The sequence below is a fragment of the Polyodon spathula genome, chromosome 6 (genome assembly GCF_017654505.1).
Source record: "Polyodon spathula isolate WHYD16114869_AA chromosome 6, ASM1765450v1, whole genome shotgun sequence".
Lineage (NCBI taxonomy): Eukaryota > Metazoa > Chordata > Actinopteri > Acipenseriformes > Polyodontidae > Polyodon > Polyodon spathula.
Window position 1 is genome coordinate 67,333,390 of NC_054539.1, and position 25,326 is coordinate 67,358,715.

At 38.4% G+C, this 25,326-nt stretch overlaps 1 protein-coding gene across 1 annotated transcript; it reads left to right on the plus strand.

The window, feature by feature from the left end:
* The first annotated feature begins 347 nt into the window (after window positions 1-347).
* On the plus strand, window positions 348-24,846 carry LOC121317508 (adhesion G-protein coupled receptor F3-like). Its single transcript, XM_041253515.1, has 9 exons — window positions 348-403; window positions 554-678; window positions 10,235-10,456; window positions 11,520-11,747; window positions 13,636-13,770; window positions 14,394-14,578; window positions 15,725-15,904; window positions 23,251-24,609; window positions 24,738-24,846. The coding sequence occupies exons 2-9, from the start codon at window positions 582-584 to the stop codon at window positions 24,798-24,800; spliced, it is 2,469 nt and encodes an 822-aa protein (XP_041109449.1). The 5' UTR covers window positions 348-403; window positions 554-581; the 3' UTR covers window positions 24,801-24,846.
* The last annotated feature ends 480 nt before the right edge of the window (window positions 24,847-25,326 follow it).

A 25,326-nucleotide genomic window follows, 5' to 3' on the forward strand; every position in this document is an offset into this window, starting at 1 on the left:
TATAATCTAGTTAAGTCTGTTAAGTTTCATATTAACAGAGCAAAAAATCCTTGCTTGATATTGAACTAACACAGCTTGAAATGGTCTTCAGCAGCAAGGATTGTGACTATGAACCTTGCTTAAAAATAAGTCTCAATGATGTGATCAAAAAGGCAATAATTGGAAACCAAGTAACATCAATGATACATGTGGAAGATATTAATCTTTTTGAAACCTTTTTCATTCTACCTTTAAGAAGGTTTACATTTTAAATTCATGGGATGTATGTGATTATGTAAATAAAGGTTCCAAAGTAGTTTTCTATTGTAAACAATAATGTACATGTCACTTTTTTTGTGTTTCAGTTGAAGATACATTTCAGTGATCTGAATGAATTTGACTGTGTGAAAATCTTTGGCTTCAGGTAAATATATATATATATATATATATATATATATATATATATATATATATATATATATATATATATATGAATGCATATGTTGTTCCTTCTTGTTTCTAACAATATTTTTTGTTTTCATTTTTTTATATAAACAAAACAATTCTATTCAAGCAAAGGAAGCATTATTGTTGAATTTGTAATGTTCACGAACGTACCTTTTACCAATAAGATGCTTCAAGAAAAAGTGAAGAATGCCTCTAGTTCATTGAATGGCAATATGACAGTAAACACAACAGGTACGTATTGCTGATTAAATACGTTTACATTTTACATTAGTATTGTTTAATCTGTGAATCAGCAACATGTGAATTTTTTTTATTTGACTTATTCCCATGGGAGGGGAAAGGGGGTATATATAAACAAGGGGATTACTTTTTTTCAACATTTTTATTCGGAAAGCAGTTGCCTGAAAAAAATGCTTTGTCTTTTAAATATCCCAGTGTATCTAGTTCATTCTCCCTCCTGCAACAATGCTGGTTCTCTGACTAAAATTAGTGGCTTATTGTGCAAACAGAAAACCAGTATTGTTGCCGGAGGGAGCATAATTTGTGTACACTGAAATCTGTAGAAGACCATTTTTTTCTCCTGCCCCCAGGTAAATGTTGAGAAATGTATTGCCAAGTTGATTTATGACCCATCATATGTAGATCAAAAAATAAAGATGTGGTAATATGTTTAAAAATATCAACTGTGATACAGACAATACGGCATGCAGGAAGGATAATGTCTCTTGAAACTTTGCAGGGTGTTCTGTAACATGTTGATCCTTACTGAGTAATCTATGAATTAAAGAGAGATACTTAAGGACCTATTGTACGGAGAGAGATCACTGTCAAAAATATTTGTATGCATAAAAAATACAATTCAGAAAATTACAGCTACAAAAATATGAGTACAACTCAAGAAAAGCTACGGGTACAAATCACAATGTTATGACTACGACTCAAAAAGTTACAAGTACAAATCACAAAATTACAAGCTGGGTAGACTGCGTGCATGTTGGTGAAATGTGTAGGTGGAATTTTCAAAGCGGATGTGACAGGCTGCTGAGTGGGTAGAGACCCAGAGACAGACTGCAGTTCAAAAAAATATATACTTTTATTATAAATAAACACAAAAATAAAAGGGCACAAGGGCCAAAACAAAGGGATTTAAACACAAAACTTACAAAAATTAAGGTTCCCAGGCTGGGCGATGCCTTCACTGGATTTAGAAAATTCAGGAAACACCAAACACCAAACACCAACACCAAACATATATATTTACAGTTTCATCGTAAATCTCGAAGAACTACTCGCTTCTAAATCTTTTGTAGTCAGTTTTGTATTATTTTAATATAAATACATGTTAATTTGGATTCATATGTTGTTTTTTTTTCTGACTTTATGTGAACGAAAAGACACACATTTGCCTGTTTTCCCATTGGAAATAGCGATACTTTGAAATATCACTGTCCTGGTCACAAAAGCAAAGTTTGTGGGGAATAATAGCCATTTTCTATACTTTTGAGGCATAAGCAATTAGGAAATAACACTTACTACCCAGGAACAAAAATTGTGTTACATAGTGCTATCTTGTGTGTATAGAACATCTTTGCTGCTACTGAGACTGTCCTTCGTTGGACGACTTTGTGCCATATTCCCGCGTTGGAAAATCCACCTACACATTTCACCAACATGCAGCCACTCCTTCCCTTCTATCAGCAATGCAAGGTGCTGGAAGCATCGTAACTTTTCAAGCCATACTTGTATTTTTGATTTGTACTCGTAATTTTTTTTGAGTTGTACTCGTATTTTTGAGGTGTAATTGTATTTCTGATTTGTACCTGTAATTACAAGTACAAATTATTTTTATGCATACGAATACTTTTGACATACTCTTGTAAACAATTTAGGTCATAGCAACAGTCCTAATAACAACAAGTACAGTAGTCTCAGGCTAAGAGAACACTCCTTGGGAAGCAAGCAGATGGAGTTAGCCACCAGCCACAATACGAATCAATAAATAAATAAATACATATGTATTACTTGTGTATGTTATAATAATAAGGTAACAGACAAACTAATGTTAATAAACTAAATGTCAAACTAAATTTACACAGCAAACCTATACATGTTAAAAAATGCAGCAGCAATATACCAGGCATGCACATAATTTAACAGAATGGTCAAGCAACTCACCAGAACAGGAAACATTAAATTGTTTGTGACTTATGTCTGATTCAGGTTTTTTTCAAGAGCTCAAACAATTTTGACCTTTTTATAGAAAGAGAAACAGTGGCACATTTTGCCCTTTGTTAGCATTCCATTTTGTATGGAAATCAGAATACACTGTTGGTGCCAAGAAGGTGTTCTTTTAAGCGAATTTCCTGTTCCTTTAGTTGGAGCATTTACAATGGGAAAAATCTGTTTGACCTCAAGGGTGTTCCCTTAGATGAAGTGTTCTCTTAGGAGGTGTTCCTATAGGCTGAGACTACTGTATGTTTAATCTTCAATCTAGCGCGTTCAGCTGAAGCATGAGATTTTGGACATCAAGAATAGCCAGGAGTTCACATAACTTTTAACATTAGGTTCTCACATGAGTACCAGCAGAAATGGTTTGGTACGCACCAAAATTAGGGGTTATCATGTCTCTGTAAGTCGTTTTGGATAAAGGCATCTGCTTAATAATAATAATAATAATAATAATAATAATAATAATAATAATAATAATAATAATAATAATAATCCAAGTCTTTGTCTAGCTCCACCCCCTCCTCTGACAGTTTACACAATTGGGATGGCAATGTCAGAGTCCACAACAATAGCTTTGAAAGTTTAAGTCTGGATTTGTGGTTATTACAATTTTTAACAAGTCATCACATATTCTCTGTTTATTTCAATTTCCTACCACCATATTGCAGCCCTGGGGATTCAAAAGCAAGAATCCAAGTATAAAAGTAACAGCTTTCAAACACTGACACCTCTCACCCCCACTCAGTTTGGGAAGCGAAGTGTTAGCGAGCTTCCTTAATGCCTCTCCCTGTAACTGCATCCCTCTTCTCTGAATGGACGGCTTAATAGAGATCTCTGCTATCATTGTTTGTTGCAGGTGCCCATTAACACTAGAACTGCTGCGGTTATACTCATACCTAAAACCAGCATCGGCAGTCATTATAACCATTACATTTTAAACATCATCAATATTAAAATGAAAGACAAAATATCAAATACAACTCAAAAGTTTTATTCAAGCACATCATATCAAACAACTGCACAGTCAAAAAGCTGTAATTACACTGAACAAAAATATAAACGCAACATGCAACAATTTCAAAGATTTTACTGAGTTACAGTTCATATAAGGAAATCAGTCAATTGAAATAAATTCATTAGGCCCTAATCTATGGATTTCACATGACTGGGAATACTTAAGAACATAAGAACATAAGAAAGTTTACAAACGAGAGGAGGCCATTCGGCCCATCTTGCTCGTTTGGTTATTAATAGCTTATTGATCCTAGAATCTCATCAAGCAGCTTCTTGAAGGATCCCAGGGTGTCAGCTTCAACAACATTACTGGGGAGTTGATTCCAGACCCTCACAATTCTCTGTGTAAAAAAGTGTCTCCTATTTTCTGTTCTGAATGCCCCTTTGTCTAATCTCCATTTGTGACCCCTGGTCCTTGTTTCTTTTTTCAGGCTGAAAAAGTCCCTTGGGTCGACACTGTCAATACCTTTTAGAATTTTGAATGCTTGAATTAGGTCGCCACATAGTCTTCTTTGTTCAAGACTGAACAGATTCAATTCTTTTAGCCTGTCTGCATATGACATGCCTTTTAAGCCCGGAATAATTCTGGTCGCTCTTCTTTGCACTCTTTCTAGAGCAGCAATATCTTTTTTATAGCGAGGTGACCAGAACTGCACACAATATTCAAGATGAGGTCTTACTAGTGCATTGTACAGTTTTAACATTACTTCCCTTGATTTAAATTCAACACTTTTCACAATGTATCCGAGCATCTTGTTAGCCTTTTTTATAGCTTCCCCACATTGTCTAGATGAAGACATTTCTGAGTCAACAAAAACTCCTAGGTCTTTTTCATAGATTCCTTCTCCAATTTCAGTATCTCCCATATGATATTTATAATGTAAATTTTTCTTTCCTGCGTGCAGTACCTTACACTTTTCTCTATTAAATGTCATTTGCCATGTGTCTGCCCAGTTCTGAATCTTGTCTAGATCATTTTGAATGACCTTTGCTGCTACAATAGTGTTTGCCACTCCTCCTACTTTTGTGTCGTCTGCAAATTTAACAAGTTTGCTTACTATACCAGAATCTAAATCATTAATGTAGATTAGGAATAGCAGAGGACCTAATACTGATCCCTGTGGTACACCACTGGTTACCACAGTCCATTCTGAGGTTTTTCCTCTAATCAGTACTTTCTGTTTTCTACATGTTAACCACTCCCTAATCCATGTACATGTGTTTCCTTGAATCCCTACTGCGTTCAGTTTGAGAATTAATCTTTTGTGCGGGACTTTGTCAAAAGCTTTCTGGAAATCTAAATAAACCATGTCATATGCTTTGCAATTATCCATTATCGATGTTGCATCCTCAAAAAAATCAAGCAAGTTAGTTAGACACAATCTCCCTTTCCTAAAACCATGTTGACTGCCCCCCAGGACCCTGTTACCATAACGGTAATTTTCCATTTTGGATCTTATTATAGTTGCCATAAGTTTGCATATAATAGAAGTCAGGCTTACTGGTCTGTAGTTACCTGGTTTAGTTCTGTTTTTTGCAATTTTCCAGTCTGTCGGTACCACCCCTGTGTCAAGAGACTGCTGCATGATCTTGGTTAGCGTTTTTTAAATTACTTCTTTCATTTCTTTGAGTACTACTGGGAGGATCTCATCCGGCCCAGGGGATTTGTTTATTTTAAGAGCTTCTAGTCCCTTTAACACTTCTGCCTCAGTTATGCTAAAGTTATTTAAAACGGCATAGGAACTGGATGACATGTGGGGCATGTTGTCAGTATATTCCTTTGTAAAAACTTGTGAAAAGTAATCATTTAATATATTTGCTATTTTTTTCTTCATCTACGATTTAGCCATTTGTATCTCTTACACATTTAATCTCCTCTTTGAATGTTCTCTTGCTGTTGTAATATTGGAAAAACATTTTGGAATTGGTTTTAGCTCCCTTAGCAATGTTCATTTCTATTTCTCTCTTGGCCTTTCTAACTTCCTTTTTGACTTGCGTTTGCAGTTCTGTGTACTCTTTCTGCGTACTTTCTTTTTGGTCCTTTTTTAATGCTCTGTAAAGTGCCTTTTTTCGCTGAATATTTTTTTAAATTGATCTATTAAACCATTTTGGCAATTTAGTTTTACATTTAGATTTGTCTACTTTAGGGATGTAATTGTTTTGCGCCTCTAATACTACATTTTTGAAGAACAACCATCCTTCTTCTGTGGGTGTTTTCTCTATTTTACTCCAATCTACTTCTGTTAGTCTCTGTTTCATACCTTCATAGTTTGCTTTTCTAAAATTGTAAACCTTAGCTTTAGTCATTACTTTTGGGGTTTTAAAAAACACTTCAAATGAGACCATGTTGTGGTCTGAGTTTGCCAGTGGTTCTCTGACCTCTGTTTTAGTTATTCTATCTTTGTTATTTGAAAAGACTAAATCAAGGCATGCCTCCCCTCTAGTCGGTGTCTTGACAAATTGTGTTAGGAAGCAGTCATTTGTCATTTCCACCATTTCTATTTCATCCTTCGTGCTACCCACCGGGTTTTCCCATTTTATTTGGGGGAAGTTGAAATCCCCCATTAGTATGGCTTCTCCTTTGCTACACGCATTTCTAATGTCATTGTATAACAGATTATTGTGCTCACCGTCTGAATCTGGCGGTCTATAGCATGCTCCTATTATTATGCCCTTTGAATTTTTGTCCGTTATTCTGACCCATATTGATTCGGTTTTATTTTCTTTGTCCAGGTTTAACACCTGGGCTTCAAGACTGTTTCTTATGTATAGCGCTACCCCTCCTCCTCTTCTGTCCTGCCTGTCTTTCCTATACAGTGTATACCCACAAATATTATATTCGTCCCCATCACTCTCAGACAACCACGTTTCTGTAACACCTATCACATCATAGTTACCTGTTAGTGCAGTAGCTTCAAGTTCTAGAATTTTGTTTCTGATACTTCTAGCATTTAGATAAATACATTTAATGGTTGTCTTACCTGAGTTGTTGTTCTTGTTTTGATGCGGTCTCCCTTCTGTTTTTTTGTTGATTTCTCCCCCCTTCCTTTCTAGTTTAAATGCTTCTGAACCTGCTCGAGGATCTTTTCTCCAAGTAGACTGGTTCCCTTGTTATTTAAGTGCAGTCCATCCCGTCTATACAGATAGTCCTCGTTGTAGAATGTGGTCCAATGATCAAGATAGGTGAAGCCTTCCCGTGTGCACCACGTCTTCAGCCATGCGTTTTGATTAATTATTTCCAGCTGTCCATATGGTCCTTTGCAAGGTGCCGGTAGTATACCAGAAAATACCACAGTTTTGGTTTTCTCTTTTAATTTCCTTCCTAGCTCTCTGAATTTGTTTTGCAGGGATTTTGGTCTGTCTCTTCCAATGTTGTTTGTACCGATGTGGACGACTACTACCGGGTCGTCTCCTGTTCGTTCTAGGAGCCTGTCCACGTTCTCAGTGATGTGCTTGACCGAGGCTCCCGGAAGGCAGCACACTGTTGTAGTAAGGGGGTCCAAACTGCGAATTGAACTTGCTGTGTTTCTCAATATGGAGTCCCCAACAATCATGACCTCCCTTCTTTTTGCTGTCTGGTCACCACTGTCAATAGGGTCCTGGATGTTGTTCCTTTCATTCTCTTGTTGTTGGTTCTGCTCATCAAAATTCTGAAGTGACTCAAATTTGTTGGTTGTTTCGATTTCTGGTGGTTGTGTTTGACGAAGTTTCTTTTTTTCTCTACTTCTGCCTACCTGAACCCAGCTGTTCTGACCTTCTATCTCCCTGGTGGCTTTCAGTCTGTTAGGGGTGATGCAGACTTCCATGAATTGTGGGTGCACCAGTTCCTCAAGATCCTGTTGCTGTCTCACTTCTTCCAGCTCCATTTCTAGCATACTTACTAGTTTATGCAAATCCTGGATCGCGCGGCACTTTACGCACACTTGGTTTAGCTCCGCTGGGTTTTCTCGGATTTCCCACATCAAGCAGGTGTCACAGATTACTGGCTTGAAGACCATGTTGAGGGTTTTTTTTTTTTGAAGTTTAGTTTCTTCTGCAGCCGTCAACCTGCTTTCAAACTGCTTCTAAACTGTTCTGTACTTTTCCACGCCTGTACTTCTCCCACTCGCTGTCGCTGGGAAGACTGCCTCGTTTAACTGCATTGTTCTGCTGTGCTGTTGGCTCCTCCCCTCGCCCGTGTCTCAGAACGGCGCTGAATTTGAATCAGCTGCTCCGAGTTTCAGCTTGTTTGTTATCAGAAAAACACATGCGGCTGTTTGACTTTGAGCTGCTGCTGTGTTTCCCCAGTGTCCTCTGTTTTCTGATTAAAGCAATTCGAGATGCAATTTCTCCTTACTGCTTCTAAACTTCTCTGTACTTTTCCACGCCTGTACTTCTCCCACTCGCTGTCACTTCCATATGCATCTGTTTGTCACAGATACTTTAAAAAAAAAAAAGGTAGGGGCTTGGATCTGAAAACCAGTAAGTATCTGGTGTGACCACCATTTGCCTCATGCAGCGAGACACATCTCCTTCGCATAGAATTGATTAGGCTGTTGATTGTGGCCTGTGAAATGTTGTCCCACTCCTCTTCAATGGCTGTACGAAGTTGCTGGATATTGGCGGGAACTGGAACACGGTGTTGTACACATCGATCCAGAGCATTCCAAACCTCTCGCCCACGCGACAAAATTTGGGAGGAATAATATTTTTGTGTGTACGGAACATTTCTGGGATCTTTTATTTCAGCTCATGAAACATGGGACCAACACTTGTACACTAAACACTGTTGTGTTTATATTTTTGTTCAGTGTAAATGAACAATTAAAAATAAAAGGTGTTATTTTGTAATAATAGAATATTGTAGGCTACATTCAAAATAAAAACATGTATTGTAAAAGTTAGTCAAAATGACTGCTTTGGCGGTTCTAGGTGGGCAGGATTATAACTTCCTTATTTTGGTGATCCGATCCTGCCTTTCAAATGCCGTCAGGGTATTTAATGCATGTATTTAGGAAAAGTCATAAACAGACAACTGCATAACTTTCAGACATGCAAGCTGTACCGAGACTCGATTGCTAATCAATCATTCAATTGGAGTCGCGGTACAACTGCATGTGAATTAATAAAGTGCAATTCCCTGTGCTCACATATTATTATATTTTACTTGCACGTGAAATGCTGTGCAAGCCTCGTGCCCAAATACACAGACCCGTTTATATCCCATGTACCAATGACTATACACCAAAATTAACACACAACATACAACACAAAATACACACAGGGGTGGGGCACTTTGCCACATAGCGCTAGCAGGCAGGGACTATATTTAAATTGGAATCCTCCTGGAGATTGTTGACAGAACCCAGAGACCCAGAGTCCAGGAAAAATCCAGAAGTTAGGCAGGTCTGTTTTTTTTTTTCATAAAGGCAGACATTAGTTGTTTAAAGAAAATTGTGGATTCTAGATTAACAAAGAACTGGAATTGTTGATTCTATTGGAAGAAGTATTTTCCATCAATACATCCGTCTTGTAAGACCAAGACCTAATGCTACAAGAGCCCACTAGTTAAAAAAGAAGCTCAATCCAATGTCAATCCCACCGACTGGAAATACATCATTTAGGAGATCTATTATTTTTAAAATCATTAAATTCCCCTTCAAGCAGATATAGCTGAGAACGCTGCATGCAGCAAACCTAGTGAGTAAATAATATCAGAAACAGATGCCTGCAACAGGATAAACATGCCTTTTGTACACCAAAAAAATGCTTTCTTTTTAGAGACCCAGAGAATATGTAAAGAATATGATTTCTTATATCAACCCCTTTAGAGCTGTACTGCTGTTGTAATTGCAGAATATTAGACATTTTCGAAAGTCTTTTTTATGCTGACAAGCCGGACTCTATGTTGCACCAGTTGAACTACAATGTAAGGAATCGTCTTTCTTTACAACTGACAGTAAAAAAATACCCTATGTAATAACCCATATTTATTATAGGCTTTTGAATGTATTTTATTGCATTTCTGAATGAGGAAAATGTTCTCATTTTAACCAACACCTCTCCCAAATGAGACGATTTTTAAAGCGTGGCTTGTTAAAGCATTAAAAATATAGTTCAAATTACACCAGTAGTAAACTACAATGACAAAATAGCCTTGCCTGTCATACTTTTATTCCATTGGTGCCATTCTGCTTGATTGCATGCAGCTCTCATCTGGTGCCCCTGAGGGAAAGGTAGAGCTACAGTACTGTACAATAGTGGTATACTATCAGGATGAAAAGACCTTGCCTCACATACTGGTTTCCAACCTTCCACTTCCCCGGCAGAAACATGCTGGGTGGGTATCTCCCAACCTTTGTACATCAATGTCTTCAATCCAAAGAGCAAAGTAGCTTTTCATGGCATAAAAAATTATAAGCACTTGCTAAGGAGATATAATCTGATAAAGGCAATAAGTGAAGTAAGAAAAGATAAAGTGATCTTAATAAGAATGAAGATGAATATTAGTACTGAACCTAACAAATACATTATTCATATATTTACCATGTAACCCTTGAATTAGGAATTGTTAAAATCACCATCAAGGAAGGAAATGGAAAGACTGTTAAATCTGGAGTTCAGGTTGTAATAAGTTGTACTCTGGAGGACAATACAGTGAACCCAAAATGGTTCTTGAGTCAAAACGGCAAATTACTGGAAGTTGTACCAGGAAACGGAGTGGAATTTGGTTCTATAGGACCAACTTACAGCATTACCATTTTGAGCACCGGTGAAAGCTGGGGAGGTATGTATACATTTGTATTACTCTTCAATGCAAAATACTTAGCTATGGAATGGATTGGCCATGATATTCTCTTAGTGTGAGTAAATTTAAAGTTACTGTGAAAAAAAAATAAACCAAGCAGCTGAGCGAGGTAAAATACGACCACAGGTCAAACAGGGTGATGTGTAGTACTGTAACCTAGATGTATGTAATTGGTACAGTTTATGCCCTCCATTAGTTTTGAGGAGGTGTTCCATCATAAAGAAGGTAGAATATTCAAAGGGACATACAACACTCAATAAAAGATGACCTCATTCAATTCAAAGTGACTTTATAATCACCCATTGTAGCATTTAAAATATGCCTAGGGAATGAATATTTACGTTCATTTTAAAAGTTATAATTCCACTTTTAAAATATTATTTTTTATACCATGTATTCTGTCAAGAGGATCACTGTACATCCAGTATGTCCTCTCGTGAGATTATAATAGAGTTTGAGAAATAAACAAATTATTCACATAGAATTTGATAATTTATAAAAGGAGAATACATAAATGGGCCTCAGTGATCAAGTACAGTTTCCTTCACAAGTAAGTACATGCTAGATGAGCTTGCAGAATTCAAATGTCACATTGTCACATGATTTGAACAGAATAATAAAGAAGACCGATTCTTTGGTCAATCAAAGTAAAGACAGGTATAAAATGATAACAACTAAATATTGGAGGAACAGAACCAAGACCATTCAGAATAATTACAAATGATCATAAAATAGACAAATGGGCATGCATACTCGTATACTAAAACATTCAGATCCTGAAAAGAAGTGAGGGAAATGTAAAAAGCAATTAGAATGACATTTGAAGCTAGTACTGGAGAAAAGAAGAAAACAAAAATAGATCAAAAGCACAGTGTCCTCTGTCGTTATGCACCGGTACATATCAGCAGAACTGCATTTTAATTATTTGGGGGCTGAACAAATGTAACAGAAACAAAGATCTGTAGTTGTTTTTATATGAAACTGGAGGTATTGTTAAAAGTCATTTCTGGGTTTTTTTGCCTGTTGAAATATGTTTTCCTAGGTATCTACACCTGTGAGTTTTCGCAAGGTTCAATAACACACAAAGGAGTTAAAACCCTTAATGTAGCCCTCTTACCGGATTCTATTGTGGGTGTTGCAAGCCCACAATTCCCTGATTGCAGGATGAACGGACTAATTCAAGTAAATTCAACTTGCAGTGTCAAAAAGAGCAATGAGACTTATACAGTGACATGGAATAATACAATTTCAAATCTGACAGTCGCTGAAGGTAAGACTCCTTATTAAATACAAGTTTTCTTGCTTATTGCTTTCAATGTATATGTCTATGGTACATAATTGTACATAACCTGTGTGTACTGTATGTTATATGAAGTCCCATAGTCTGCAGTATGAAGCTTGTGTTTTAAATGGTCAGATTTACTGTAGTATAGTTTTTTGGATTCATCAAATAATTTTAACCTTTCCATTACCCAATTCATATTCTTAATATTTTTACTCCTGTGTAAATTACTCCCAACTTTTTTCAAAAGGTAACAAACACACAATTAAAATCAAAGCTTACATTTGTAAAGTTTAACAAAGAATACATTTAGAATGCTATGAGAAACCTGCAAATAACACCACCATTTTTTTTCACTGGATTTTCAGAGCAAAGGTATTACATATATACATGCAGTCCCACTGTATTTACCATTTACTAATATTTAGTACTACTTTTAGTTCTACGCAACTCCATACATTAGCAGCATTTATTTAACTGTGTGGTTCTTATTGGCTGGACATTGAGGGGCCTGGTTAATTCTTGATGGACCAGCAGCAACCAGAACTCTTGCTGTTTCAGCATTTTGGCCCCCAGGTACCACAGATTCCTGGTTTTCTTTATTCCATAATCTTAAATCTATCATATTTGTACTTTTTTGTAGTGGACAAAGATGACAATTTTTTTTTTTATTCAAAAACACCTCATATAAAAGAAAAGTATTCCTCCAATACAATCATATAAGCATAGGTTACAAGATAGCTTTGGACCTGGCCTCAGTACAGCTCAGTCTATGTTTGTATCGGAAAATAAAGATATCCACAGAATCAGTTCAAAAGAGATGAAATGTTTGATACGTATACCTTTGTAAGCAATTGTTGATCCACCCCCCACCCCCCCCACCCTCCCCCCCCCAAGTCGGGCAGTCAAAGTTTCTGTATTAGCTCATAGTCGTCTCTTATTACACACGGCGACCCTACCACATGCTACCTCTCTGGGAAAGGGAGCGGAGCTCTCTGACCTTATGGTCCGCCACGTGCTACATGCAGCAGGGCGATTCAATCTTGTCTTTTGAAATACCTCCCCCAGTCTCAGGGTCAGCCATGTGCAATGCAGCATGGTGCGTCCATTTTGTCTTTTAATGCAAGCCCCCCCCCCCCCCCCCCCCCCCCCCCCCCGTCTTAGGGTCAGCCGTGTATAATGAGAGAATTCTAAACTTGGACAATACTGCATTAAAACGACTAGAAAAGCACATTCATACCCAAGTTAAACATAATGAATAAACATGACTTAACTCTAAAAGACACATACCTACACAAAATGTAAAACTTAGAATTAATAACTTGTAAATAACTTGTCAGAACAACACTGAAATTGACAGTCTGGCTGACTGTATTGCAATCACCTCTGTGCATGTATTAACATAACATAACGAAACACAACCAGCTGCTACCTTTTGCCTGTGCGAGTGGAGCAGTGAAAACTCCATGGCTGTCTTCTTCAGATCACTTCAGCAGCTGTGTAGCCTCTTCTGAGAGTATGCTGTGTGCAAATATTTTTCTCTTGACTATCTCCTGGTCCTGGGGTTCATTTTAATTTGTTTTTTAAAAGTACTGTATTGAGGATTAATGTGGAAGGTAGTTTTAGCAGCAGAGGTTTGTGTTTGGGTAAAATTGGGGGTTATTTTATTCTGGGGCTAAATTGAAAGGCTTTCAGTTGAAAACATACAATATCAAATATAACATGTGAAGCAGTTAGTGTAAATAGGCTAAATTTAGATGAATAATTGCATGTCCTGAAAAAGCCAGAGGAATTTGGAGATAATTCATATCAAGATCAATGTCCTTTTACTGTTTTTTTAGGTTATTGTGTAACTAAGTCTATTTTATCTTTTCAGACGCCTATACATCAGTCTATAGATTAACAGTCAATTGTGCTACTGTTACTCTCAAGGATATTACTGTAACGTGTTCATATAAAAACACTATGGGGCAAGTGAAATCACAAGACATAAACATTTCAATTATTAAAAGTAAGTTTTCTTCTTAACATATTTACTGGACTAATTTTAATTTAAGGATTTGATTAAAATCGTTTAACTGAAGCTAACAGGGATAGTTTCCTAAAAAGTAAGTTTTAAGCACCAAGGTCCGATACAGCGATAATTCCAGCTAGATAATTGACTGCGGCTACAGTTATCCTAGCTGGAATAACTGCTGCGGAGGATATTCATTATATAATAAACCGAAAAATAGGATTAGAATTTGTATATACTGTGTGTGTGTGTGTGTGTGTGTGTGTGTGTGTATATATATAATTTGTACTCGATCGCATCAGGGAAATTGCAACCTCTGTGTCCAAAGCTTAGTCCACATCACTCAAACTATGAAAGAAGTAAATCAATATCATACTATCTATGCTGATTCCATTACTAATATAACTTATTTTCTCTGAAACAGTGATGTCATGAACTGAAATCCCTGCAGTAAGGGATTCAATATCCAAATCTCATCGCTCCCATAAGACATGATTCAAACTGTAAATACCAAAGCATACATATTCAAATGAAAACATTAAACTGAGGACTGTGTGACAACAACCTTTCAATTGAATATCATAAACATTGATTTGATGTTGCTTCCCTCAAAATTCCAGGTGGTGATAATGTTTGTCCAGAAGATGGAGATTGGCCATTAAGCAAAAGTGGTAAAGTGGCAGTTCTGCAGTGTTTACCTACTGAAGTGGGGACAAGAACACGGAAATGTGAAGGAAGCACGTGGGAAAAAGCAGTGGAAGACTGCATCGACCAAAAATTATATGAAATACTTCAAAGGGCAAAGGTAAATTTTTACAAAGCTCTTTTGTTAAAAAAAGGTTTAAACAAACAAATCAAGTGATAAACAGTGATAAGTGTATATACCTTTGTATTTTGTTTTAAAATACAGGTAAAATTTTAAAACCATTCAAAATATATCTAAATGTGATACCCCCACAAATGCCCAAAACTAGCACACAAATTAGCTATCCACCAAAAGCCATTTTTTCACACACAATTAAAAAAATAATAGCTCAATTGGCCATGAACCTGCTCAATCTGGCAACACTGCCTCCAGGACCAGGATTGGAGACCCCTGGTTTAAAACACCGAATTTAAAATTCAAAACAAGAATTTTAAAACAAGAATTTAAAATTCTTCAATTCATGAAAAAGAATATAAAAACATGTAAATACCTTTTTTATGTTTTAAATGAAGGGGATATCAGGGTAAATATGGTGTGAAATGGGCCTGTGTGGTATGTATGGTACAAGGCTAGTAACTTAATGGTCTAAAATATTTAGTTATATTCAGAATACAAAAGAACATACTTTACAGTTACTCACCCCGGCTTGTTACATTCTATACAGCATGCCTCCCATCATCTTTCTTGACTTTACATATGCCACGTGACAAGACAATAGTCTGAATACACTGATTGTATAAATAATTATTATTCTTCATAACATTGATGTTTTTAGGGTTCATGTTGATTCGATGCGATTTCCAATACAGACAAAACTTTGTAGTTGAATAAAACAAACTATGTTAGAACAAAGAAAAACAAAAGCAGCTCAAGACCCTTCATCTGACTATTACACGTCTTTACATCAAATTCGGTAACTTTTATTGATTTAATATATTTCACCAAAGGATAATAAAGAACTACCCATTGCTTGTTTATTTACCTTAAACTATCAGATTGACATTACAGTTTATTAAAATATTATTTAAAAATGGCAAAATGCTGTATGCACATCTATTCACATACTTGTTTACTTGTATTTCCTAAACATCCTTTAAATGAATACATACCTCTACATTGGTACTTTTTAAAACAAAAACAAAAAATATTAGCCACATAATGGTAATTAATTGTTAAAAGTATGTAAATATCCATTATGCCTTGCTGAATGATCATATATATGATTGTCATTTGTCTTTATTACAGCAACTGGAAGCAGGTATTGGAAACCCACAACAACTTGTCAGTGATCTGTTACAAGGCTTTCTAGATACTGACAAAAATAATATCTCAGCTGCAGTTCTTAATGCATCGTTGAATATTCTGAAACTAATAAGTTCTGCTTCATCGAATTCAAATAGCACATTTTCAGAGGATGTTTTGACGGTAAGTTTCCTTTTTACTGAAACCTTTAAAATAGAGGCATAATAATTTAAATGACAAATGTTTTGACTAGAAGTCTTTCTCAAGGTCTAATGTTGAGATGAGTTCAGATTCAGATACTTATCTGGACTCCAGCCCATGATTGATAAAGTGTGAATGTTCTCTTCATGGTCCCATTCAGAGGAATGTGTGTGTGTGTGTGTGTGTGTGTGTGTGTGTGTGTGTGTGTGTGTGTGTGTGTGTGTGTGTGTGTGTGTGCTAAATATAAATTAATGTGAATGGTACTAGTTGAAAAGGAATGGTATGCTAACAAATAATTTTTTCTTAACCAAAAGTAAAATGTCATGAGCTATGACAAAAGTAGCATCTCTCATGGCTGTAGTATTATTTCAGGAAGGGATGTGAATATTTCAAGCGGTATAAAATTGTCACCATTTTTTTTATTTTTATCAAAGTGCAAACATATACAAATGCACACTTGCCCAGATTGGCCGCCTGTAGGATGTCCGAAAGTCTAATTATATGCTCCTTCCCAGTAGAGCTAAAAATCACTACATCATCAATGTATACAGCGGCATACTGAAGGTGGGGTGCCAGAACCTGGTCCAACAGTCTCTGAAAGGTGGCAGGGGCTCCATGCAACCCAAAGGGCATGGTCAGGAAATGGAACAAGCCATCTGGGGTATAGAAAGAAGATTTCTCTTGCAAGCTCTAAGTTAGTGGAATTTGCCAGTATCCATTTGTCATAGCCTAAGCTGAGATTAACTGAGCCTTTCCCAGTCAGTCGAGGAGTTTGTCTACTTGGAGATGGCAATGACCTTTCTAAAGTCCACTCAGAACCGAGTGGAGCTGTCCCTTTTAGGCACCATCACTATCAGACTGCACCACTCACTCCGGGAAGGCTCAATTACTCCAAGCTCGAACATATCCCCTACCTCCTTGCTGACTGTACCCCTGCGGCTATCCAATCAATCAATCTTTATTTCAAAGCGGACCACCATTACAAAGCACTTTACAATATACAATAACAACAAGAAAATCCATAATACTTTAAATACAGAGAAATGCATCATACACTACAGTGAAAAATGCATAATACATGAAATACAGTAAAAAAAAAGCAAACAAACATAATTGTGGCAGGGTAGCCAAAGTGAGGAGACTCAGAGTCAGAAAGTACAGCAAATGAAATATTTTTAATAAAATAATAATCAACACACAAAACAAAAGGGCATGATGGCCAAATAAAAAGACACAAAACAATCGAAACAATAACTAATAAACAACTAGCAAAAACACAGCTAACACACTCTCACTCACCGCTACCAAACAGGTCCTTTCACTCCCAACCACTCTCCTTTTTTACAGGTGCCTGGACTAATTGATTCATTAACACCTCATTAGTCCAGGCACATTCTACACATTCCTCACACAAACTCACGCACTCACATCCACTCTAAACAACACAAAAACACATAGACAGGCTGAACCCTTCACAATAATACATTAAATACATTGAAAAATGTATAATACATGATATAGTATCATAACACATGAAATCGTAGCAACAACACAGCAGCTAATAGCAGATATCAGGCTTAAAGAGCATGGAAAGCAAAAGAGAACAAGTAGGTCTTGAGAGTTGATTTATAGCGAGCGACGGTGGGAGCATCACGCACCAAAGCTGGGAGAGAGTTCCAAAGAGTTGGAGTCATGAAGCTAAACAAGCGTTCTCCAAGTGTAGTGCACTTTTGCTTGGGGATAACAAGCAGGCCAGAGTCAGAGTACCTCAGCTTGCGAGCAGAGACATAGCAGGTCAGAAGGTTGAGGAGGTACTCAGGACCTATGTGATGAAGGGCATTGTAGGTGAGCAGGAGAGTTTTGAAAGTAATCCTGATCTTTGCAGCTAGCCAGTACAGCTGGGCAAGACAAGGGTGATACGTTCACATTTTTTACATCTGGTAAGGATCCTGGCAGCAGCATTCTGAACTAGCTGCAGTTGGTTTATGGTGCGTATCGGGAGAACACCATAAAGAGAGTTGTAGTAGTTGAGTCAAAAGGAGACAAATGCATGACAGTGTCTCCGTATCTGTGAGGGAAAAGTGTGGATGGACTTTGGAGATGTTTAGAGGATAGTAGAAGGAAGATTTGACCACAGAGGAGATGTGGGCATCAAAGGAGAGAATGAAGGGGAGATGCATCTGTCAGTGGCTGGATGTAGGATTTGATCATTGGTCTTAAAGATAAAATTGGGTTTACCGTGTCCTATAGTTATGATTTCAGAAAATCACTTCACCCTGACAGCGGCGAGCACACGCCTGTAGGTACCAAAACGGTTGTTCCAGATCTCTCTGTGAACTATTAGTCCACTTGCGCTCAAGCTTGCAGCAGGCAGACTTAAGCAATTGAATTTCAAGGGTGTACCATGGGCAGTTTCGATCTTTCTTGATGGTTCTGGTTGTAAGCGGGGCAACAGTGTCAATGATATGAGTATAGGTGGTATTGTAGAGGGTCACCACATCGTCAACTGAGGACGGGAGAGTATCAGTTAGAGGGGGGATGAAGAGACACATTCAGAGAGTTTCAAAGGATTCAGCAGATTCTTGGAATGGAAGGAGATAACAGTATCAGTAGCAGAGGAAGGAGCATGGATATTAATATAAGCAGTGATTAAGACATGGTTAGAGAGAGATATCTGAGAGTTTTGAGGGGTCAAGACCCTTGGTGATGAGTAGATCCAGGGTGTGTCCTCGGGTGTGAGTGGGGACATTGACAGACTGAGAACCCAAGACAGGCCAGAAGCGTGGTGAAGGTGGAGGAAGGTAAGTCAACATGAATGTTGAAGTCACCTAGGAGTAGGATTTTGTCAATAGAAGTGCAGACAAGAGAGGAATTCTTAAAACTTGGCAATAAAAGCAGAGTTATTTTTAGGTGGACAGTAGATAACAGCAAGGGTGAGGGACATGGGAGATGGGGAGCTTGATGGCATGATGGTCAAATGAAGAAAAGGCGGGAAAGAAAGAACTGAGGAAGCGAGCACAGAATTAGTGATAACAGCAGTGCGCCCAACTCGGCCAGTGAGGCAAGATTTGTCAAAGAGGGAATAGCCCTTTGGGGTGGCTAGATGCACTTGACAGAGAAGATCAAGATTGGTATCTGTTATAAGTTTGCTGAGAAGCAGAGATTTGTTAGTCAGAAAACGACAAATGAAAAAAGAGATTTTCAAGTTTATAGCAGGCAGCATAGGGGAGAAGGAGTTAGTAACGGTATATGCAGCAGTTACCAGAGTTCATTCTGGGAGTGGAGAAAGAGTGAGCCCGCTTTGTCCAGTGGACACAGACGTTAGGTGTCAAAGTAGGAATGAGGCATCAAGTAGCCATTGGGAGGGATTTGGAAAAGATCTTTGTTCCACCTGTCCTCAGACTGCCCTTGGATGTGTCGCCCTTAGAAGGCTGGCACTTAGAACTACTGGCATTCTAAGACACTGTTTGCCAAGTTATACTATCCTTTAGGCCTAGAGCCGCATACTTAACACAATATTTTAATCAACCTCACAATTCAACACAGCCCAGCACACCAACAACGAAATGTTCCAGGATCTCGTATGGTCTCCCCCTGACCTTGACACCTGCTGGAGTAATAATAGCATGTTTAATAATATTAGTTCTACTGGGCAGGTCAGAAAAAACATCACCAAACCTTTTCACCAACTCATGGAGCTCACACTTCTGATCAGGAAGTAACTGTTCCCCCATCGGAATGTTATCTATAGCTGGTGGAGTAAATCCTCTTCCATACTGTCATTAGCTATAAACAAGGCCTCCCTTTCTTTCCAGGGTTTTAGTAAATTAATGTGATAAATTTTGGTTTCGTTATGGTGATCGGTGAGCCTAATTTCATAGTTTACCAATTCCCCATATCACCTCATATGGTCCCTGCCACTTAGCATACAGTTTAGATTCTGAAGTGAGAATTATGAACAGTACCTTATCACCTGGTCAAAAAGTCCAAATCCGTGTCTGTTTGAAGTTTTCATGTGCCAAACGACCAACCAATTATAGTCTCTCAAAATTATTACATATTTAACTATGTTTTTAGAACTTTTATTTTGCTCTTCCCATTCTTCTTTCACAAAATCCAAGATACCTCGGGCTTGACTGAGAGACACCTTTCTCATTGAGACACCTTTCTCAGTGCAAACATTAGGTAGGGAAGGTGTTTAGCCCAATGTTTCTGCTCTTGATTGACAAACCGCTTCAGCATCTCTTTTAATGTGTGATTAAAGCATTCCACCAGTCTCCCCGTCTGTGAATGGACCGGATTTGAGACATAAAGTTGTTTCTTGATCAGTCAAGATTCCTTTGGGAATATCTAATCTCACTATGGTGACTGGCTCAATGGACCTACTACATCCACAGCAATGTGTTCAAAGGGGATATTAACCAGGGGCAGTGGGTCCAGTGGGGCCAGGCAAACTCACCTTGGTGCTACTTGTTGGCATTCCGGACAGCCCGCCACATATCTTGTCACCTCAATAAAATCTTCCATCCAATAAATTCAAGCCAGTATTCATTCCTATATATGTCCTAACAAGGGACATCATGAGCCAACTGCATGGTCTCACGTCGAAAATACCTGATAGGTGAGGATATGTCAGCAGCCGGTTACCTTCAACCTCCTTCCCCTTGATAGACTGAACCTGCCCCACAGAAGTGAGCTAGCGTGGGGTCATTTTTTTTGGTCCCACACTAGGTCCACATCCCGGTTCCAGAATTTCAGGATATAGTGCGGGCCTATTGTAGCTTCAGCACTGGGGCCTCAGTAACCTCCCTGATGGCCAACGGTCACATCTACTTTGGTGATGGGATATGCCGTTATCCCCATGGGTACATGAGATGACCACGGAGCCCTGTGACCAGCAAGACACCCCCACCAAGAAAGTTTCATCAATTAAGGTTTGCCTGCATCCCAAGTCCACTAATTCGTGGGTGCTCACATTACCAACCCATATATCAACAGCACAAGGCCCATCCGAATCATTACCACTGGACTTGCCTGTTTCCGGTGCAAAATAATGCATGGTCGTGCCTCATTCCATTGTGAAAGTGCAATTCCCGTTAAGGTGACCAGCTTCATGGCACCGGTAACACACAGAGCCTCTGTGTCCCCGCTTCCGGCTTGGGTGGGGAGGGGGCCCCTGGGGGTTGACCTTGGCTTCCATTGATGTGGCGCGAGGTCGCCCACTGGATTTCGAGGAGGTGTCAATACGTGTTTGAAGGATGCGTGCTGATGACGTCCTTGGGCTCACCGTCCTGGGTCTGCTGGAGAGGGGAGCTGGTGTCGTAGGCAGCGGAGAGGTGGTCTGGAAGTCCTCGTATTTTTCAGCCAGTGGGACCGTGGCCTCCGGCATGGTGGAACGATGTCTGCTGACCTAATTTTGGGTTTCCAGCCACAATATCTGCACAAACTGTTCAATGCAAATCAGTTCGATTATTTTTTCTGTTGTTCTGATGCAGTGCCACCGGGTCAGTTGATCCACCAGCTGATGCATCACTATGCTGGGGCCTGACTCCTGAGGGTTGCTGATATTCCAAGAACAAGCAACTGTGCGTCTCCACCGTGATATCCAGTCGCTGGAGTATGGCCTGCTTCACATGGTCATAGTCCAGGGCAACCTTGTGTGTTAGGGCATGATAGGTCATCTGGGCCTCCCTTATCAGAATGGGGACCAACTCGGTATCATCCTCCAGTGACATCGTCACCATCTATACCTTTGGTAGTGGCATCGCTGATTCGACCTTCAGTTCCAGGATGTAGCAGGATGTGAGTGGTGTGTGAATTAAGTCAATGTCCAGACAGTGTTGTTCTCTAAAACATCTGTGTTTATTTTTTCAAAACTAAATAATAAGCCGCCCTTCTACCAACGATGGTATCATGGGGTACACGGCAGGTTACAGTCCCAAACGCAAATGTACACTCCAAAACTACAATCCTCCGTGCACGAAAATGTACGGGACGTGATGCATGTCTGAGCTGTGCAGTAAGATTATTGTGCAGGGGTTCATGCTGGCTCCATGGTGGCAGCTTCTCTCCTCAATCCGCTGCAACACATAAACAGACAAAAACAAAACAAGGCTCTGGCTGTCAATCCTGTTTAAGCATAAGGGGGGGTACTCATATAGCTGCATCCCCTTTGTACTACCAAACTCCTCCCTGCAATCAGCCCACCACCATGGTTTATCCAATCACTGCCTGCCCCGTCGTTGATCATAATGGAGTAGTTCAGAACACTTGCAGCTACACACTTCCCCAAAGATGGCCAACTTCTAGTTTCTGTCCACCGTCGAGTTCGCCCATCTATGAGGAAGCATATCACCCATTTTACACAGGCCCTTTCTGGGTGGGAGGGAGTTACAGTTCAAATTCCTCCATTCTCTGTCACAGGCTGTTAAGAGGAGGAAACAATGTGGCAGTAAAAACAGCTGCTGTCCAGCATACGAAGTGCAGGCTTTGTATTAAAGCTACAATCTACCACAAAAATGCTCAGTTGTATACAATATATATATATATATATATATATATATATATATATATATATATATATATATATATATATATATATATATTACTTCATTGTTTAGCCATCTGTGCAATCTATGTTATTAGACCTTACCTTTCCAGTGTGTGTGCATTTTCTAAAGGATAAAGTATTACTGAACAGTCTGTTTGGTTTTTTCACCAAGCTTTAAGCTCTGTTGTAGGGAATTTTAGCTCTGTTGTATCTATTGGTTAAACAGCTGTATAATGTTATCTTATTTTTTAATTATTTTTTTAATTATACCCAAATTCAATCCAAAATGTGTGTGATAAAAATGTGGATCTAATTTTCAAGTAATCACTGTACCATTATATCACATTCCATGTAATATATATATATATATATATATATATGAGCTTAACATGCAGCCTACAGCACTCAGTATTCCCAGGTGGTCTCCCATCCAAGTACTAACCAAGCCCAACATCGCTTTGCTTAAGCATTGCATGGTAAGTTCAATTTGAAGTTTGCACATCTGAGCCAATTGTTTTTCGAAAATCAAATATCGGACTATACCTATATATATGTCTATATCACCTGATGCTTAGTATACATGCATATATAGATATATATATAGGAGAGAGAGAGAGAAGAGAGAGAGAGAGAGAGAGAGAGAGAGAGAGAGAGAGAGAGAGAGAGAGGCTGTTGCATGTATAAATAATTACTTAATTTAGAATTAATATAAATAATCTCTTTGTTGGTGTAGTGTATATTGTGCAATGGCTAACTATCATTTTCTTACCTCATGCAGAGCTATGTCCATAATGCAAACAGTCTCTTGGAACCTTCTCTGGAAAAAACATGGACAGAATCTAATGATGGAACTAAAGCGCCTAACTTCCTTCAGTCTATCGAAAACTTTGCAAAGCTGACACATGCAAACAATGGACCATTTTATTCTAATTTTACCAATGTTGAGTTGAAAGGAACTCCTATACTAGCAGTTAATGAAGCAGAAATAAACTCTTCATGTGCATCTGTCAAAATTAACTTTTTGAAAACAAAAGAAACTCAATCCGCAGCCACAATTTTTGTCTTAACATTTTTTTCATTAAATTCAATTTTACCCCAAAATACAGTGAACGACTTCAGTGTTAACAGCGTAATTCAATCCATCACATTAGTAGATGCAGACCCACAAACAGTAGAAATGCAATTTCAATTGCAAAATGAAACAACTTCAAAGTATAAGATGATATGTGTTTACTGGGATTTTGAAGCAAATGATGGAAGCGGACGATGGTCAGATAAAGGCTGCAAATGGGACAGAAAAAATTCAAACTCAGCCACTTCATCTTGTGTTTGTAACCACTTGACATCTTTCTCTGTGCTAATGTCAAAATACCCTATCAGTTTACCTTGGCTTGAAGAAATTGGTTATGTTGGAGTGGGTGTGTCCATTTGTTCTCTTATGCTCTGTCTCATAATTGAATTTTTAGTATGGAATTCAGTAGTTAAGTCAAACATCTCCCATTTTCGACACACAGCCCTGGTTAACATTTCTTTGTCTCTGCTTATTGCAGACTGCTGCTTTTTGTCAAATTCTTTACAAGGTAACAAGGGTGGTGGTAAAGTCTGTTTAGCTCTAGCAATGGGCATGCATGTTTTTTTCTTAGCGATGTTTTTTTGGATGCTCTGTCAAAGCATAATGCTCCTTCACCAAATGATTTTCCTCTTTCAACAACTGAGAAAGAGAATTTACCTATCTTTTTCATTTGCTCTTGGCTACTTATGCCCAATATGCATTGTGATTGGAACATATATGTTACATCCTGATAAATACTACAGGAAAGATTCCTGCTGGCTAACGTATGAAGGGGGAATGAATGGATCCATTTTTGCTTTTGTTCTACCTGTTGGAATCATTGTTATCATCAATGCTTTTACTTTGGTTGTGGTCATTTTAAAGCTGTTGAGACCTTCTGTATCAGAAGGAGATAAAGCAGATGACAAGGAAGCTGTGAAAAGTATAATGAAAGCAGTTATTATCCTGACTCCAGTATTTGGATTAACATGGGCTCTGGGATTCCTTACTATGATATTTGACCTGCCTGAGACATTTGGAGCTAAAGCAGTTCACTACTTATTTTCTGTATTGAACTCATTCCAGGTATGCACAAATTATTTAATATGTTGATTCTGTTTTACATTTTCAAAATCAATGAAAGTGTAACTACCTGTTAAGCCAATACTAAACTAACAACTATACTAATATATTTGTATTATTATTATTTAAAGGGCCTGCTTATTTTGATAATTGGGTGCTTTACAGAGAAAAAGGTGAGTATGAGCAGTATTTAAATTTTCATATGTCTGTTTCAATTTGATCCTTAAACCCTTCAGTAAGATATCAGTTTGAAAACACGGCTGGGGGGAGATTTGTGTTACAAGGGTAAGTTTTCCTTAATTGGTCCCTGTGGCAAAGTGGCTAGTGGAGGGGAACAGGTATAGCGGTGATGCGATGCAGGAGTGACAGGCAGACAAGTTTCCAGTGAAAAGGTGCTTTTATTTATAATCCCAGTTTGGTGACCGTTAAATAATAAATCCCCGGCTATACACAACAATGTGTAAAGCACGGGGGTAGCAATAATAGGGCACAGTCCCGAACAAAACCAACACACGGTCACCAGTCCTGGGTGAGTGCAGACGTGCTTGTGGTGGGTGAAGACACTGTATTTTGTGACGGTTCCGTGCAGTGGTGATCCGGATTGTGCTGACCCTGGTCGACAGCTCCGGATAGGTGAGTTAACTGTCTGGTGGTGCAAAACGCAGACAATTACAAACAAACACACACAACACGTAATTCCTCTTTACAACGAGAGCTCCT

Excerpts from the sequence above, each read along its gene's own strand:
- LOC121317508 (XM_041253515.1), top strand. The coding sequence starts at position 582 with ATGTTCACGAACGTACCTTTTACCAATAAGATGCTTCAAGAAAAAGTG. Across the intron at positions 679-10,234 it reads TATGACAGTAAACACAACAG|GAATTGTTAAAATCACCATC; the intron begins GTACGTATTGCT and ends CCCTTGAATTAG. Across the intron at positions 14,579-15,724 it reads AAATACTTCAAAGGGCAAAG|CAACTGGAAGCAGGTATTGG; the intron begins GTAAATTTTTAC and ends TCTTTATTACAG.